Source organism: Camelus dromedarius, chromosome X (assembly GCF_036321535.1).
Source record: "Camelus dromedarius isolate mCamDro1 chromosome X, mCamDro1.pat, whole genome shotgun sequence".
Classification (NCBI taxonomy): domain Eukaryota; kingdom Metazoa; phylum Chordata; class Mammalia; order Artiodactyla; family Camelidae; genus Camelus; species Camelus dromedarius.
The window spans coordinates 55,904,376-55,924,364 of NC_087472.1; the positions used below are offsets into that span (position 1 = coordinate 55,904,376).

The 19,989-nt window shown below is 36.9% G+C and overlaps 1 protein-coding gene across 2 annotated transcripts in view; it reads right to left on the reverse strand.

The window, feature by feature from the left end:
* Positions 1-407: 407 nt before the first annotated feature.
* ATP7A (ATPase copper transporting alpha) overlaps positions 408-19,989 on the reverse strand; it is a 71,936-nt gene continuing 52,354 nt past the window's right edge. For both annotated transcript variants that reach the window (XM_064483015.1, XM_064483016.1), the window contains 6 exons: positions 11,039-11,185; positions 7,887-8,029; positions 6,468-6,671; positions 5,842-5,959; positions 4,547-4,649; positions 408-4,167 (listed from right to left, as the gene is read on the reverse strand). In XM_064483015.1, the coding sequence (XP_064339085.1) occupies positions 3,891-4,167; positions 4,547-4,649; positions 5,842-5,959; positions 6,468-6,671; positions 7,887-8,029; positions 11,039-11,185 (992 nt within the window). In that variant the 3' untranslated portion in view covers positions 408-3,890. The remainder of the gene's footprint in view (positions 4,168-4,546; positions 4,650-5,841; positions 5,960-6,467; positions 6,672-7,886; positions 8,030-11,038; positions 11,186-19,989) is intronic.

The following is a 19,989-nucleotide window of genomic DNA, read 5'->3' on the forward strand; positions in this document are numbered from 1 at the left end:
TTTCCTTACAAATAGGTTTAAAACCCTTTCCTTAACTCTAAGTGTTTGGTGTGGGAATCTCATACACATTGTATAGGGCTCCCCAAATGCAAGGAAAGCTCTTGTCTCCATTTAGCTCATTGGGGTAGACAATCTATAAAGAACGCTTCATAGACTATAAAAGAAAGGACAACAATTATATTCCTTTTTCTGTTTCTCATCCTCACTAAAAGATACAGCAGGTGGAGTGAAGTTTGAAGGAAAATAGATTTCTTCCCTCTCACTCTTAGTGAATGCATGGTGCCGCTTCCAATCCTGCCCCATTTTTTATTAAAAAAATAACATCTAAAAGCACATGGTAGCTTGGAACTGCTGGTAGAGGAATTGGATGATTTAACAAAAGAGACACTGACAAAAACACATTTTTTTTTTACAATACTATAATTATAAAGTTGAAGGCACATCCTTGGCAGAATATGATCAATTACATGCTTATGGAAAAACAAACTACTGAATATTTTGACTACAGTAGATGATTATTGCACAACATCGTCCACTGCTGTTTTGGGTATCAAACAATGTTTAACAATGGTTAGTTAGACATTTCTTTAACTAAAAGCCTAAGGTTGAGACGCCTGGTTTTGGCCACAAAAGGCATTTATTATCAATGCCATTACAGAAGCTCTTTTAATTGAAGAACAAGAATTCACGCTTTTGTGCTTTATCTGGTTATTCATGCCAGATAAACTTTCAGAAGGACTACAGAAAGTTCGTGTAAAAACAGCTAATAATTTGGCATGAATCTATATTTTTTATATTTGGTAAAATAATATTTTTTAATATAGAAAAGTAAGAAACAAAAAAATCCAAAAGGAGTGATTTTAGGAATGTTTCTATTCTTATGAAAATAACCAGTAATCAAATGCCTCACCCAAAGAAAATTACAAAATAGAGCAAAATAAATATTAAGAAAACAAATTTTAAAGCAAGATCCACATGTAATGGGAAAAAAATCTCTAAGAACATACATTCTTGATTTTTAAGCTGTGTACATAAAGGATATGCTTTAAATTTTTGGAAACATCTTGTCTACACTGCTATTTTAAGCATTCTGAACAAAGAATATGTCCGATAAAAGAGTAACTTTTAAAAAGTTTAAAGCACAATATAAAATTATTTGTTCACAAGGCATCAAATCTAACACTCTAAAATGCTGATACTAAACTAGGAAAAATAACATTTCTATTTTCACAAATGACAACCATACTTCTTTAGACTATAACACTAAATAGTTACATTTTAACCTTTGAAATTTAAAAGGCATCTTTGGATATTTAAGATAAAAGGCGCCCCTTATTTGAGTCTAAGTCAGCACTCAATACAAAAACGTTTTTGTTATCTTTCAGACTGAGGGCATGGTTGCTGAGTGAATACAGAAGAGTGACAATGGAACAACAAACAAAAACCTTCAAATATAAAATTCATATATAAGTCCATTTTCCTTCTATATGGGATTTGTGTATATACGTCATGATATGAATAAACATAGACACATATGCACACATTGATCAAATTTGTTCTCACTAGTAACTCATTACTAAAAGCCAGTTACTAACTGAAAGCAATGTTTTTGATCCCCTCTATATATCACCTCTCTCTCATGTGAATTCAGCTGCTCTATGATGCTAATGGGAGTTTAGAATTGCATGAGATTTGTGGAAGAGAATTCAAAGATGGTTATAGATATTTAAAGCAGGATTCTTCCTAAGGAGCATGTTTTCTGTTCTGGTAGTAAGGGCTGAAATTACATCCTTGATTTTTCCCAGATTATATAGGATCCTTTTCTTATTGCCCTATGCCATGTGTGGTCCATTGGCATGTGGGGCCAAGAGGACAACTCTAACACACACAATAATAAAAGTAGTAACTGGCTATATTTAAGTGCTTCAGAGAAAGAGATAGAGTGAGAATGAGGGGAAGAGGGAAGGGAAAGGAGGGAAGTGGGTAGAAAGAGAGAAAGGTATTTCTTTTTTCAGAAGTCTATATTATGCATTTGTTGTATTAGCTATTTCTTCTAGAAGAAACAAGTTGTGGTATGACAGGCCACTGGAATTAAAATAAGAAACAAATATTAAAATTCAAACTGAAAACACAGACGATGGCATAGGCATTGGCTAGACACACAAACTCATTCATATTTCATAAAAATGGGTTTACTTTTCTTTATCAAGTTTCAGTTCTCTCATTAAGATAGTTGAGATAAAAATGACATCTTTTCCAACTCTGAAAAGTTAGCATGGAATTATGTTATAAACTTTCTTGTGTATGTATGAAAGGACAAGAGAAAAGGTAGGAGAGGAAGACACTCATCCTCCACTCCCAACTGATTTCAGACTCTGCCCTGATAAAATGATTTTTAGTATTTATTAGTGATCTCAAAGGGAAATAAGAACTATCATTTACTGAGTACAAATCTTATGTGCCAGGCATTGTGCTAGCAGCTTAATCTATGGCATGGGAACAAAATATTACGAATTTATTTATGAGTTTTCTTCACTTACATAATTCTGTACATGAAATCCATCTCACAGTTAACAAGGATTTTAAATAGTGATACAAGCACCAGATCTCTGGCCAGTGTATTAATTCCCAGGCACTCACAGGGGAACTTCTAAATTTATATGACAAGGAGAACAAGCCCCTGAATTTGTTGACCACACTAGCTAGCAAGTGCAAATGTTTTAAACTAGAGAAAGTATAGATTTGCCTAAAAGGTATTACAACCTAGGGAAATTTTCATTTTTGTATTACAACTTATTGTGTTTTTGGTAAGAGCAGCTTTGAGTAATAACATTATTTTAAAGTCATTTTGAGAGATTATCTAAAACACTAAAAGATAATGAAAATCTATTAAATTATAAATACCAGCTAAGGTCTTGCATCCTCTCCAAAAAAGGGCAAATTTAGTGAATCCACGTAATTTTATATGACCCGTACATGTTAAAGATGGTAGTGTCAAGCTTTGAAAAAAATCAATTGTAGAAGAGGCTCACAATCTTAAGCTTCTGGACTGAGGCTGACAGACTACGCTAAGAACAACTTACAGCTGAACAACTCAGCAGGAGTGAATTGAAAGCTTGTGCAGAGCTAGGGAGTCACTGAAGGAAGAATCTGATATATTCCTTACAACAATGGGAAGATGGGAAGCATGGAACCCTATGGACCCTTATGGTCTTTTGAGCTACAAGATAAAGAAACGAACAAGATACTGGAAAAGTGTAAGTTATTTCTGTCAATGAGAAACCATTTATACTTAGCTCACTCGAAAGAAGATAACAACAACAAACAACATACTGGGGCATCTAAGAGAGCAACTGCAAAGACAAAGATGCAGGAAGAATGGAGGCAGGGTGAAGAAAGCCTGTAATAAATAAGGCACACCTATTTTGAAGTAGTTTCTACTGTTTTCCTTCTAAAACTAGATGCTTCAGTGCTTTGAAAGCCATTGCTTCCAATCTGGCAGGGCTAGGGCTCAAGAATCTCCTCAAGATTATGTGCTCAAATCTTCAAATTTTTAATTATCTTTTTCTTGAACTTTATTTTGGTCAGAAAATTATCATTTTAGCAGCAAGTCAGCAATCTTCAATTATAGGACTGGTAAACCTCACTGGTCTATCTTATCTGTTGCTAGTGAAAACAAGAAATGCTGGAAATTCATTTTCAATAAAGCTAGGTTCTGAGCTGGTGCCCTGAAAAAGATATTTTTGCCATTAGACACATGCAATTCAAATAGATACCCTAACATAAGAGCATGAGATCAACATAAAATTCTGCAATATTGTAAAAAGCTAAGGTGACCATGAATGCTGTGTCAGTGCAGAACAACTTCATCAAGCAGCACTCTGTGTCTATTACAATGCACTGTCATCATCTTCCCTGAAGTCTCCCACCAGGAGGGAGTGCTTATCAGGTTCACTGGTACCAACGCTGTTTAGTGACCGTTTATCAGACAGTAGTGAGTTTATGGAGGCTCTGCTGTAATTAACAATCCGGTCCAGCAAACCCAGTTTAGGAGAATTTCTTGAGGTATCATCTATTCCAACATGAACGCTTATTTCTGAAGGGCTTTTCTGTCCCATCTGGCTTCGAGCATGCAGTTCATAATTCTCGTAAATTGGTTTCCTGTAACTGGAAAGATGCAAAAGTACACTCGTTTGAAATAACCAAATGTGAAAGAAGCACTTGTTACATTCAAAAATGAAAAGAGATTTGCCTGGTGTGAAATGTATAAAGGTGATCCCTGCTAGGAAAGCAGCTCAAAAGGAGTTGTGTGGGGTCACGTGATCAGAAATCCTACTTCTCAGAGCCAGTGTACTAGATTTCACCCCACTCAGTGCTTGTGGTTGCTATATTTAGACTACATAAGGTGATAATTGCATAGTTAATATTTATTATTAAGAACAGTTTAGGCTTATCATTGATTGCTACAAGAATAAAATCTAGCAAGACTGACTATGGATAAAAGAAGGACTATAAAATAGAAATGTGAGCAAACCATCATACTTACAGTTTAAGGAAGAGAGAAGAAAGTACTACTGAAACAGATGAAGCAGCCATTGCAGCAGATCCCATCCAGGGCTGCAAAATCAAACCAATGGGCATAAAAACCCCTAGGAAACAAGTTTGGATTAGTTAGAGCAGACAGTACTAAACAGATTACCAATGTGTTCCTAATACATATACAGAAATCATTTCCTTGTTTGATATTTATTCAGCAATTTACCCTCCTGTTGGTGGAGATTTATGTCGTTGCCAATTTTCACTAATAGAATGTTGCTGTGAATATGTGAACTGTGTCTCCCAGTCCATGTGTTTGAGAATTTTGCTAGGGTACATACCTAGAAGTGAAACAGCTGAGTTGTAACACAGGCACACCTTCAACTTTAGGTAGATATCCCTCAGTTGCTCTCCAAAGTGTCTGTACCAGATCTTAATCCCTCCAATAGTATATGAGGGTTCATATTCTACAACCTCATCCACACTTGGTTTTGACAGACATTTTAAAATTCGCTCGTATGATGGGGATGAAGATAGACTTACTATACTTTAAATTTTTATGTGCTTATCTATATTTTCTACTTTTTCTACAGTGATCATATATTACTTGTATAATTATTTAAAAATAACTCGTTCTGTGAATTAATCTCTCTGGACTTAATTCTTTTATACTTTGTCCTCTCAGCATCTGTGTGTCCCTGTTGATAAACAGTTCTGTCATTTTTCTCATGTCATTCCATGTCTTTGTCTCTTAAACAAGAGAAAAGAAGAAAGTGATAACTATTTCTCTTATGTTATTACTAATGCCTACCAAGCTCCTAAGTAATGGGGATGATCAGATGCTGATTAAACAATTTTAAACTGCTTTTTCTTGGTCATATTCCCTTGTTCATTTTCTCTCTCTCTCTTATCTGGTACCCAAACTTAAGAAAAAAACTGCTGGCTATTAGCATGTTAAGAAAAGTCTCTGTATGCTATAATTACAACTATGTAACAAGACAAAAACTGATACAGAGTAATTATATCATTTTTCCTTGTTTATGTAGGTTTTAAATTTTTCAAAATACGTAATTGGAGGAAAAAAATAAGGTAAAATAAAATAAACCTGTCAGAATGCATATATATTCTAGGCCATGATGAACATACTGAAAATTTAAATTATTGATTTTAATATTACCTCTTACCATACCAGCAGGCTACATAAAAAGCTGAGCTCAAAACTAATAATAAGAAGACTAAAACTTCCAATATGACAGGTCTCTAATGACTTCAGAAAAAAAGCAATACAAGTTAACTGTCACATACCAGCAGCTATGGGAATTCCAATCAGATTATAAATTAGAGCAAAGACAAAATTTATCCGAATCCTCTTGACTGTCTTCCTTGATAAGTCAATACTCGCCACAACATCCAGAAGATCATTCTGAGAACAGAAATATGTGATATTAGCAAGAGACTCTACTTATATTTGATACTATATATACTGAAGATGATGTGTACCTTAGCATAATATGTGAATTAACTACAAATTTCAGATATTGTCAAAAATTTGAGTCAGCCTTCAAAGATGTTTGTCAGGAATTTTTCTCAGGGCTCTGAAAACACTTTTAGGGTTGTATGCTGGTATAGGGACTAAATCTCATTAGAATAACCTCAGCAAGTATTTGTTGAAGATAATTTTATTGTAAGTATATCCCCAAATCTTATTCACTTTAGAAGCTTGTCATTCTCACTTGCTTCACTGAACTGAGAAGGACTGGAAGTATTAGTAAGACCTCTCAAACTCCCATCTTGAATTCTCCCCATTTCTATGGCTGGGAGCATGGGAATTAGAAGGACAGAATCATTGTGTTCAATATACTTTACGACACTGTCCCTGACCATGTAGATAGCAGTCTCACACTCCTCAAAGTTCAGGCCACAAGACTTACCCTTATCAAAACCACATCAGCTGCTTCAATGGCTACATCTGTGCCTGTGCCAATGGCAATCCCAACATTAGCCATCGCCAGAGCTGGGGAGTCATTTATTCCATCTCCTACCATTGCTACCTGTTTCCCTTCCTCCTGAAGTTGCTTCACCTTAGCAACCTTGTGGGAAGGTAGAACTTCAGCAAACACCTTAGTAATGCCAACCTATGTGAGGAAAAATAAACTCCATTAATTTCAAGAAATATTATTGAGTACCTGAAATATAACTCAGCAATAATGAGCCATCATTTTCCACCTATCAGATGTCCAAATTTTAAAAGACTAATAATATCCAGTGATAACAAGGATATGGGGAGATGAGTTCTCTTATACACTGCTGGTGGGTGTGTAAATTGGTACTGTCTTTTTGGAGGGCATTTGGCAGCATCTATCAAAGTGCACAGATCATTTGGTTCAAGTAATTCCACTTCTAGTTATAGTTTGGACATACATGTGCATATATAAAAGGATGTATATCCAAGGGTGTGTATTACTGCCTTATTTGTAACAATAACATTTCCAAAACCATATAAATGCCCCATTATTAGAGGAATGGTTAAGTAAATTATGATATATCCATACCATGGAATTCAGTGCAACAATGGACAAAGCTCTGAGGCATATATGCTGTTATCTAAAAAAAAGCAAACTGCTGAACAATTTGTACAAAGTGATCCAATTTATGTTGAAAATACCAGAACTATACATTTGTATATGAACATATATGCATATGAAAAAGTATAAAGGGTAGGGCTGGACAGGGAGCTTGGGAAAAGGGTGACTTCAACTTTTTACTTTATAGCCTTCTGTATTTTCATACAAGAATCTATTTATATATTATTTGTGTTATTTAATGGAAGAGGGGAGAAGGCATTCCAAAGTAGAAAAGACCAATATGAGAAAAGTTTTAGAGGTAAGGCAAATGAGTGGGTCAGTAGCAGAAAAATGCTATCAGAGTGATACATTAGGAAGATGGTTCCATCAGTGGTACTTGGGATGGACCAGAGAGAGATGTGCATGGAGCTACGGTAGTATTTCAGGCATGAGAGGATGAAAGCCTGGATAGGGCTGGCAGCACTGGTGAAGACTGTGAGCAACATTTCAAAAGAAGCATCAACAGAAACTGTGTATGATGTCATGCAAGCATCTCATGAACTAATAAGCAAATAGCTTTTTATTTATAACAGTAGAGACAAACCCCAAAGTCCTTCCTGCGCAGTGTGCCAGTTCTTCTTTAAGGAACCAGCTATGGCTACTCAGGGACAACGAAAATAATAGGTAATATAAATTTTTTAGCACTTGAAGGCAAGAAAGAAAATATACATGAAGAAATAGAAGTTAACACAAACTCCCACCCCAACAACTAAGTAAACCCATTACCTGAGAAGCAATAGATCTAGCTGTTTTACTGTTGTCTCCAGTCATCAGAACTACTTCTAAGCCCATAGACTTCAGAATATGGACAGCCAATTCTGCTTCAGGCTTCACTGTATCAGCAATAGCTATCAAGCCACACAGCTCATCTAATATAGGAACACCAGAAAACAGAATTTGGAATATGGTGAAAGCAGAATAATATTCTGACTTAAAATTTCAGAAAGAAATGAATTTTAAGTGAAGTTGTTCAGGGGTTGGCTTAACTCAAAATATCCCCCAAATCACATGAACTTTATACCACAAACCCTGCTGCAAACCTCCATATTTGGTTGTGAAAATTTCACAGAGTGAGGTAGTGATTACTAATGAAGGTAATAGTAAGAAAACAAAAAGAGAGACTTTACTGGATACTAAAAAACTCATTTTCTTTCTCTTTCTTTTCTTTCTTTCTTTCTTTCTTTCTTTCTTTCTTTCTTTCTTTCTTTCTTTCTTTCTTTCTTTCTTTCTTTTTACATTTTTTATTGATTTATAATCATTTTACACTGTTGTGTCAAATTCCAGTGTAGAGCACAATTTTTCAGTTATACATGAGCATATATATATTCATTGTCGCATTTTTTTCTCTGTGAGCTACCATAAGATCTTGTGTATATTTCCCTGTGCTATACAGTATAATCTTGTTTACCTATTCTACAATTTTGAAATCCCATCTATCCCTTCCCACCCTCCGCCCCCTTGGCAAGTACAAGTTTGTATTCTATGTCTATGAGTCTGTTTCTGTTTTGTATTTATGCTTTGTTTTTTTGTTTTTGTTTTTTAGATTCCACATATGAGCGATCTCATATGATATTTTTCTTTCTCTTTCTGGCTTACTTCACTTAGAATGACATTCTCCAGGAGCATCCATGTTGCTGCAAATGGCATTATGTTGTCAGTTTTTATGGCTGAATAGTATTCCATTGTATAAATATACATGTTCTTTATCCAGTCATCCACTGATGGACATTTAGGCTGTTTCCATGTCTTGGCTATTGTATCATTTTCTTTCTTTAGAGAAGTATTAGCCAAAAGCCCCAAACACTTCAGCTAATTTAAAGGCAAATGAAACTGAAAACTAATTAATTTTTTTTTTGTTTTTCTTTTTACGGTGAAGGGGTGGATGGAAACAAAACTGGTATTTTATACCGGGAGAAAAAAATCACTGCAAGGAATTATTTTACATTAAAAACAAAAGTAAATGGTATTTTCTACTTCTTCCTGGACCTAAAAAGCCCATAGTAAGATACTGCCTTCATATTTAGCAAGAATTATAAATGTTGACTAATTAATCTCACAGCTGGAAATTTATCCTAAGAAATAATTTAACAAAAGAAAGCACCTAAAATCTCAAGGATGTTTATTGTAGTGTTATTTACAATAATAAAACATTAGGAATAGCTTAAATTTCCAAGGGAATTATTAAACTAATTATAGTATATAAGTCTGATAAAGTATACTGCATTAAAATAGAATTGGAAAATTATTATTAAATAAAATAAGGTAAAATAAAGTAGTATGTGTACAAGGGATTAAATTTTATTCAATTTTATTGAGGGAAAATTAATATACAATATAGTGCATCCATTTAAAAACAGTATATGTATTAAAGGGGAAAGGGAAGGGAGGGATAAATTAGGAGCTTGGGATTAACAGATACAAACTACTATATATAAAACAGATAAACAACTAGGTCCTAATGTATAGCACAGGGAACTACATTCAATATCTTATAATAACCTATAATGAAAAAAATATGAAAAAGAATATACATATATGTGTATAACTGAATCACTATGCTGTACACCAGAAACGAATACAACATTGAAAATCAATTATACTTCAATAAAAAAATTAAAATAAAAATAGTATATGTACTAATATTGTAATTCTGTACATGTGCATGTATATATACCCAGAAATGGAATATGTGCAATTAAAACTGACCTTGTTAGGATGATGAGATTATGAGTATTTTTTACTTTGCTATAAATTTTAAACTTTGTTGTTTTTTTTTTTAATTTTTAAAATTTTGTTTTTCTTTGTTTTGGGGGAAGGTAATTAGGTTTCTTTTTTAACGGAGGTACCGAGGATGGAACCCAGTACCCTGTGCATGCTAAGCGCTCTGTCACTGAGCTATACCCTCCCCCTGCTATAACTTTAATGTTACATTATTTTTAGGTTGAAAAAAATTCTTGATTAGCCTTTTTTAAAAACATAGCCTATATGAGACTGAACACTGAATAAACCTGACTTGATTGCCTTGGAGTCACCATCTTCCCGCACAGCTTTGCTGGGTGAGAGAAGACGATGGTGGTGGCAAACTCAATGACATGACGCTTGGCACACATTCCTAAACTCTTTGATTGCCCAAGGGCATACAGCACGGCCTTGGATAAGTACAGATTGAACTAAGGACTGTGCTTTCTTAGTTTCTTGCCAAAATTGGCTGTCTTTTGAAAAAGACTATAAATGTAGGAATCTGAAGTCCCTACTACCATTAAATCTTCCACAAAGAGCACCTTTAACTGGAAGGCTTACTGAGGATTTCATTTTAATACTCTGGTTGCCAATTTTGAAGGAGAGAGGAAAAGTAGAATTGGAAATTGATGAAGGAATTCTGATTGAGGAAAGGAGAGGAGGAAGGGCAGGAGAACCTTGATGAGTGATGACATAATTAATATACTTCAGCCTTTGTTTTCTCTAGTGAAGATTCTATGTTCTCCATTGTTTATATTTGGGCATAATTTTAATTAAATAAAGCATAGTCTTTAACTATTGTAAGGGCTGCAGGGCTACAATAAGCAAATTCTGCTCCCAAAGTTCACAGAGTGCAGGCAGCTGGGTACTACTTTGAAAGTCATCAAAAATGTGGAGAATAAAATACTTAAGACCAAAAAACAAAAAAAAAAACAAACGCTATAAAGGAAAATAACAAAACCAGGCAAATGCAAGAGAATTTTAAACTAATCAGTAACAATTATGTATTGCTGATATTTTACTTTGCATTCAGGCTACTTTTGAATAACCCTCATAGTTCAGACGTCTCTCAAAAATACACATAAAACAATAACTGAGATCACGACATTGAGTCATAGTGTACTTATGGAAAACCTTACCATCAATTGCCACCAATACAGCAGTCCGACCTTTTCTCTCATGTTCAGTCATGGACCCATCTACATCATTATTAATGACAAGACCATTTCTAATCATCCACTCCCGGTTACCAATGAGAACTTTGTACTGCTGAGCATTAAGAGCATCTGAAAGAAAGTACAGAAGTAACATTTAGTGAGCTTGTTCAATACTTATAACAACCCTGTGAGGGACATTCCTCCCGTCTAAACTTGCACACTCAGTACATCGGTTTGTTTGTTTGTTTGTTTTGGTAGAACACAGCCTATGACAGTAATTTTCAAATGTTCAAGGAATATACTCTGCTCTTCCATGCCTCTGAGTGTTTAACAAACTCCATTATAGTCTTCAGGAGCCAATTCAAATGTTTCTTTCTTGGTGAAGCTTTCCATTTGATCTTTCACAGCAACTGAATTAAATTCAAAATAATTACTGTGTATCCGTACAACCATCAATAGTTAGACAAGAACACAGAACCATACTGATGTCTCATTTTAAATGTGTGACCACTAGCTTTAACTGGGCTCTTAGTGTTATCTGGCAATTCTACTACATTCTCCTAGTCCATTCATTCTCCATTCCTTCCAGATGGCTATTTAGATCTTCTCTTTTCCCATTCTCATACCACATGACGACTCTGCTTCCTACTTCAGGAAGAAAATAAAAGCCATCGGAAGAGAACTTCCACAAACTCTCACTGCCACATCTACCCAACTACCTGTGCCTGTGTACACACTGATCTAGCTTCTCTGCCTCTACTCCTATTTAAGGCCAACTTCTCTGCTTGTGTACTACATCCCCCTCCTTTGCCTATTTTAGAACATCTTTCTAACAATTCTCCCCTCTACAGCATAATCATATTTTCTGTTTCTGCTATACATAGCCTTATCTTTAGAAAGGAAAACAAAACAACCCTCTCTTGATCTCACTGACCTCTCTAGCTCCTGCCCCATTTCTCTGCTTCCGTAACAGCAAAACTTCTTGACAGTCATCCTTATTGGCTGCTTCCAATTCATACGTTCCCATTCTCTCGAGAACCCACTCCAATAAGGCCTTTGTCTCTATTACTCCAAAGAATCGTTCACACAGTCCACCAGTGATCTTTAATAAATCTAATGACTGATTCTTAGTCCTCAGCTTACTTGCCCTATCAGCAACATTTAACACAGTTGATCATTCCCTCCTTGAAATACTTTCTTTGCTTGGCTTCTGGATCACCACAGTTTTAGAGTCATCTTCTCACTCACCACCTTTCAGTCTTCTTTGCTGACCCTTCCTCATCTCCCTGACCTCTTAATTTGTAGTGTTACAGGGCTCAGTACTGAAACCTTTTTTCCCCTCTATCTACTCTCACTCCTTGGTGATCTTATCCAGTCTCGTGGCTTTAAATACCATCTATAACAGTGCTGTCCAGTAGAACTTTTTGTGATGATGGAAATGTTCTATATCTGCTCTGTTTAATACAATAGCCACTAACAACATGCAGCCACTGAGCACTGAAATGTGGCTAGTATGGTTAAAGGCTGAATTTTAAATTCAGTTCAATTTTAATTAATTTAAATTTAAATAGTCACATATAAATAGTGGTTACCATATTGGACAGCACAGATCTATAAATGGATGACTCCCAAGTCATTACCTCCAACCCAGTTTGTTTCCTTGGAACTCCAGACTTGTGCAGCCAACTGCCTACTTGATATTTCCATTTATATGACATCTCCAACTGAGTATCTAACAGGCTCTCAAACTTAACATGTCAAAAACTGAACTCCTGATCAATTTTCCTCAATATTGCCCCTCCTGTGATCTCCCCCATCTTGTAACCATCCTCCTAAATTGCTTAGGCCACAAACGTTGGCCTAATTCTTGACTCCTGTTTCTCTTATACCCCATTTCCAATCTGTGAGCTTAATCTGTCAGCCAGCTCTCCCCACAAGATACACTCAGAATTTGACCACTTCTTAGCACCTCTACTGTTACCACACTGGTCCAAGCCACCAATGTCTTTCACCTAGATTACGGCAACAGCCCATTAACTCATCTCCCTGCTTCTGCCCTTGTTCCTACCCACTGCAACATTGTATTTTTACTAGACCAGCCCAAGTAATATTTCTTAAACATTAAGTCAGATTCTGTCACACCTATACTCAAAACCCTCCAGGGGTTAGGGTATAGCTCAAATGGTAGAGCACTTGCTTAGTACACACAAGGTCCTGAGTTCAATCCCCAGTACCTCCTCTAAAACTAAATAAGTAAACCTAACTATCTCCCCAACACAAAAATAAATTAAATTTAAAAAAAAACTCTCCAGTGGCTTTCCATCTCAGGGTAAAAACCAAAGTCCTTTCAATGTCCTTACAAGATTTACTCCTGTGCTACCTACCTTTCTGACCTTGTCTCTTACCCTCTTCCTATTTATTTACTCTGTTGTAGCTATACTGTTCTTCTTACTGTTCCTCAAACTAATAAAGCACACTTCTGACTCAAGGCTTTTGTACTTAACATTCCTCCTGCCTGGAATGCTCTTGTCACAGACATGCACATGGCTTTCCCCCGCCCCCTCCTCAGGTTTTTGCTCAGAAATAGCATTCTCAATGAGCCCTACCCTGATCGGCCTAGATAAAATAGGAAGCATTCCCTATACCCCTTGCGATTCTTTTTTTTTTTTATAGCACTATCTCCATCAGACGGACTATATTTTCTTCTTTATTTGTTCACTGTCTTGTGTTCTCCCACCAGAAATGTAAAGTCCATGAGATAGGGACTTGGTCTATTCTGCTCACTGCTGATTCTTTAGTGTTTTGAACAGTGCTTAATAAAAATTGTCAGCTGAACAAAATTACTATGTGTCAGTGTGCCTGATACTAGTTTATAGACAAATAATAAAGAAATCATAGTTTAGTAGAATCAGGTAGGTAAATGAAGAATCATCATGCACTGTGCCTAGTACCTCCAGAGATTAAGTAGAGTTATGACTAAGAAAGAAGAGAAAATATCTCTGCCTATGTATGTCAGTCACTGAAGGCTTCACTGAAGAGAGATGTGAGCTGAGTCTTCAAAGATGAGAAACCAGTAATATGCATGAAATAATGCACTGTAAGTAGAAACTCTAAGTAGTTCCATATGGATGGAACACAGGTTACATGGGTGGCAGTGGAAAAAGGCAAGATGCAGGGAGGCAGAAGACATATCATGGGGAACAGATCTTGAACAAAGTCCAGAGAGGACTGGATTCTATCCTGTAGGAGACAGAAAGCCTGTAAAGCCAGGATCCTTAACAGATTTCCATGGAGGAGCTTTAAGTTATATACAAACCTCCAAAACATAAATTTTCTGAGGGGTGGGCATGGCTTTTACCATATTCCTCCAAAGGTTCATGACTCAAAAATAGGTTATAAACTACTGCAATAACAAGTTATTGGTCAAAAAGTGATATAATCAGGTTTGCATGTTAACAAAAACACTCAAGCACAAATGGGTGGGGAGGTCCAAGTACATTTAGATGTGCATATCATGTTTTTGGTTAGGTGAATAAACCAACAAGAAACCTGAGAAACAGGCCTTGGCTAGAAGAGATGGATTTTAGAGTGGCAGTGGAAACCTACAGGTGGTAGAATAAACAATGAGCATGAATGAGATTGTACACAGAGAGTATGTAAAATGAGAAAAAGACAAAGAACAAAACCCTGAGGACACCCAACATTTGAGAGCAGAAGAAAAGAGGACTCAGAGGAGGATTAGAAAGAACAGCCAGGTAAGGTTCGAGGAGAATCTAGAGAAAGCAGGATCATGGAATCAAGGGAGAAAAAGTTTTTTTAGGAAATTAGAAATGGTTACCATTGTCAAATATCTTAGCGTGGTCATGCATCAATGAAGACTGAAAAGTGACCACTGGAGAGGGGAATAAATGAGGTCATCAGTGGACTTAGAATAGTTTCACTAGTATGAATGGGGCAGAAGCCAGACTGTGCAAGGAAGAAGTGGATTCAGCAAGCCTAGACTACTCTTTCTAGAAGCTTGAATATAAAGGAAAAGAAAGACAGATAAAATCTAGACAGGCATACAGTGATTTTGATGGAAGGAATATTTACACGTTAAGGAGAAAGAGCTACTACAGAGAGCTGTAAAATGAAGGAAGCAAGGGGACATAAGAAAGTGAAGTCCTTGAGGAATCAAGAGAGGATGGAATCGAGATTGGCCAAGATGGTGGAGTAGAGGGACGCTCGTAGCTTACCCTCTCCCACAAATACACCAAAACTCACATCCACGGACCCATCCAGCCAACCAGAGCACCTGCAGAACTCTGACAGAACATCGCCCTCTTCAAAAGATAAAGACGCCAAAAAAAAAAAAAAAAAAAGACAAAGATACCAAGAATCTGGTAGGAGAAAAGGAAAAAAAGAAAGAAGAAAAAGCAGAACAGTGTGGGACCGGTCTCGTGGGTAGGGAGCAGCAAAGGAGGCATAGCATTCATTTGCTGAATCTCCCCATCTCCAACGGAGAGGTCAGTGGGACAGAGGAGGAGCCTCTGAGGCTCGGATCCGTATGGAGCAGCCCTTGACCAACAGAACTAAGTTAAACGAGCACAGAGGGTCTCCGCAACCACCAGCCCTAGAGGCAAAGAGGCAGGTGGGGGATGGGACAGGCTACCCGAGCTGGGTAGAGGACTGGGGCAGGCTGCACAGAGGCAACCCCGGGGGACTGCATGGTACTGCATGCTGTGGATGAGTGGGTACACAGAGCAAAACAACCTGGGCCCTCCATAAAACAACACGGCTGATGTGCCCTGGGGTGCCATAACCCCTAGCTCTGAAAACCTGCAGAAGGTTTTCAGGAGAAGAGAGGTGGGTGTCAGCCACAGTTGACATATCCTTCAGTGCTTAGCACCCAGGCAGAGGTGAGGTCGAAACCTGAATCCGTACCTAAGGGCTTAGCAGCCTCATAGGCGAGATGGAGACTTGTTTACAGCCCAAGGCAGATAGGCCCTTTCTGCCCTGGTACCTCTGAGAACTCTTGCCTCCAATACAAATGAACGAGGAGCTGAGTTCTGCCACAGAGCAGGTGCGGGGCTATTCTGCCATCTTCCCAGAGCCTGCCTAGGGAGCACGGACTGGAGGTGGAGAAGGCAGCTGCACAGAGCAGGGGAGCAATCAGCACCAGGAGAGGGCAGGTTGCCACCCACCTTCCTGGCATGAGTGCAGCACCTGACCATGATGCTGGGACAGGGAGTGACTTGCCCGCCTACCTTGCCTGAGCACAGCATCTGACAGCAGCAATGGGAGAGGAAGTAACACGCCTCCTACCGTACTGCTGGGAGGGGGCGCAACCTGCCTGCCTACCCTATGGGACCACGGCATTAAGGGTGGCGTGACCCACCAGGAAAAAACGTAAGAGCACAGCACCTGACCAGTGTTGGGAGGTTGTGTGATCTGCTTGCCAACCTGCACTGGGAGCAGCACAGACCAGGGGCGCTAATGGAGGGCCTCTAGAAGGAGCAAGCGGAGTTCACGCAGCAGGGCAAAGACAGAAAGATCTCTCGATAAAATCATAAAGAGCACACAGTCTCCACAAGAACACATCCTCCTTTTTCTTTTCTTTTTTCTTTATCGGTTCTATTTTCTATTACTTTTTAATTTTTAGTTTTTAAACAATTGTATATGTCTCCAGTTTTAATCCCTTTAAATTTTTTCTTTTAAAATACTTTTATTATTATTGTTTTTTAAAATCCACCTCATTTCATTTTTATTTCTCTTGGTTTTGATCTCCTGTTATTGATTATACTCAGGTTTCAATTTTTTTTCTATTTTTTTTAAGGTTTTTAAAAGACGTCTCAACTCGATTGCTATTTTGCTTCAACTTGCTGTTCTGTTATTGATTATACACTATTTCAAACCTTTTTTTCCTCCCTTCTTTTCAAATTCTTTCTCACTCTTTTTAACTTTTATTCCTGCATAGGCTTTAGATAGATAAATAAATAAACTCCTTAAGGACCATAATAGATAACTGATACTCCATAAGCCACAGTGCCAGAGACATATGAACAAGATGATGAAGCAGAGGAACTGCTCCCAATTAAAAGAGCAGGAGAAATCCCCTGAAAGAACGATCAATGAAACACACATTGATGGCCTACTGGATCAAGATTTCAAAAAAGGAGTGATCAAAGGACTGAAGGAACTAAAAGAGATAGTGTTTAGAGTATAAAATATGTCAAAAAGGAAACTGAAGGTATAAAGAAGAGCCAAGTAGAATTGGTAAACTCATTTGCAGAGATTAGAGCTGATCTAAAGGCTGTACAGAGCAGGCTAGATAATGCAGAGGAATCAATAAGTGACCTAGAAGACAGGACAACAAAAAGCACCCAATCAGAACAGCTGAGGGAAAAACAAATAAAAACAATGAAAACAATATAAGGGATCTATCGGATAATATAAAGTGTGCCAATCTATGCATAATAGGGGTTCCAGAAGGAGAAGAAAGAGCAAAGCAGATTGAAAAGGTTTTTGAAGAAATCATGACTGAAAACTTCCCAAACCTAAAGAAGGAATCGGATATCCAAGTACAGGAAGTTCAGAGGGTCTCAAACAGGAAGAACCCAAACAGACCCACACCAAGACATGTTATAATCAAGACGGCCAGAGTCAAGGATAAGGAAATGATCCGAAAGGCAGCAAGAGAAAAACAAAGAGTGAGTTATAAGGGAACCCCCATAAGGCTCTCAGCTGATTTCTCTATACAAACACTATAGGCCAGAAGGGAGTGGCAAGATATATTCAAAGTCCTGAATGAAAAAAAGATGCAGCCTAGGATACTTTGTCCAGCAAGGTTATCCTTTAGAATAGAAGGAGAGAGAAAGAACTTCACAGACAAGCAAAAACTAGAAGAGTTTAGCAACACTAAACCCATGCTAAAAGAAATATTGAAAGGTCTACTCTAAATAGAAACGAAATGAGAAAATCATAACTGGAAAGTTGAAAACTACCATGAATTACAAACAGAATAAACATGAAATTGTAAAAGAAGACATCTAAATCATTAAGAGTGGGAGAGGGAAGCAAGAAAATATAGTTTTATTTTCTTTGTTAAATTTTTTGTTCTCAGCAGGATGGGTTTGAGCTTATATTACTATCTGTATAATGCAAACAGTTACAGCAGTGGGTTAAAGACTTACAAAAAAGGGTAACCACAAGCCAAAAACTTACAAGTGAGTCACAAAAACTAAATAAAATCCAAGATAATACAAAGGAAATTTATCAAAACACAAAAGGAAGAAGAAGGAACAAAGGGGAAATACCAAATCAACTGCAAAAATAAGTTCAAAATGGCAATAAACACACATCTATCATTAATTACTGTAAATGTTAATGGACTAAATGCTCCAATCAAAAGACATAGAGTGGCAGACTGGATAATAAAGCAAAAACCTTCAATATGCTGCATACAAGAGACCTGTTTTAGGGAGAAAGTCATATAGATTGAGAGTGAAAGGACGGAAAAGGATATTCCACGCAAATGGAAAAATTAAAAAAGCAGATGTAGCAATACTGATTTCAGACAAAATACACTTTAAAACAAAGGCCATAAGGAAAGATTAAGAACGACATTTTATAATGATTAAAGGAGTAATACAAGATGAGGATATTACACTCGTTAATATATATGCACCCAATATAGGAGCACCTAAGTACATAAAACAATTACTAACAGAAAGTAAGGGGGAAATTGATTGGAATACAACCATTGTTGAAGATTTTAACACTGCATTAACATATTAGACAGATCTTCCAGACAGAAAATAAATAAGGCAACAGAGAAATTAAATGATACAATAGAAAAATTAGATTTGGTGGATATTTTCAGAGCAATACACCCCCCCAAATAGGATATACATTCTTTTCAAGTGCACATGGAACATTTTCTAGGATTGCTCATGTACTTGGACACAAAAAAGCCTCAACAATTTTAAGAAGATAGAAATTATCTCAAGCATCTTTACTGACCACAATGCCATGAAACTAGAAATCAACAACAGAGAAACAAAGGAGAAAAAAAGGAAAGCATGGAGGTTAAACAACATGCTATTAAAAAACCAATGGGTCAATGAGGAAATCAAAGTTGAAGTTAAAAAATACCTTAAGACAAATGAAAATGAAAACACAACCACACAAAATTTATGGGACGCAGCAAAGGCAGTGCTAAGAGGGAAGTTTACAGTGATACAGGCCTTCCTCAAGAAAAGAGAACAATCTCAAATAAACAATCTAAGCCACAAGCTAAAAGAATTAGAAAAAGAAGAACAAAAAACCCCAAAAGGCAGCAGAAGGAAGGAAATAATAAAGATCAGGGAGGAAATAAATAAAATAGAGATTAAAAAAACAGAAAAAAAAATCAAACAAAAAGCTGGTTTTTTGAAAGAGTAAATAAAGTCGTCAAACCTCTGGCCAAATTCACAAAGAAGAAAAAAGAGAGAGCACAAATAAGCAAAATAAGAAAGGACAATGGAGAAATTACAACCAATAACATAGAAATATAGAATATCATAGGAGAATACTATGAAAAACTATATGGAACCAAAATGGATAACCTAGAGGAGATGGACAAGTTTCTGGAAACATACAGTCCACCAAGACTGAACCAAGAATAAAATGACCACTTGAACAAAACGATCACTAGCAATGAAATCGAATTAGCAATAAAAAACCTCCCTACAAATAAAAGTCCAGGACTGGATGGCTTCACTGGGGAATTCTACCAAACATACAAAGAAGAACTCATACCAGTCCTTCTCAAACTCTTCCAGAAGATTGAAAAGGAGGGAATACTCCCAAACTCATTCTGTGAAGCCACCATCACCCTGATACCAAAACCAGGCAAAGACACTACAAAAAAGAGAATTATAGGCCAATATTACTGATGAACATAGACGCCAAAA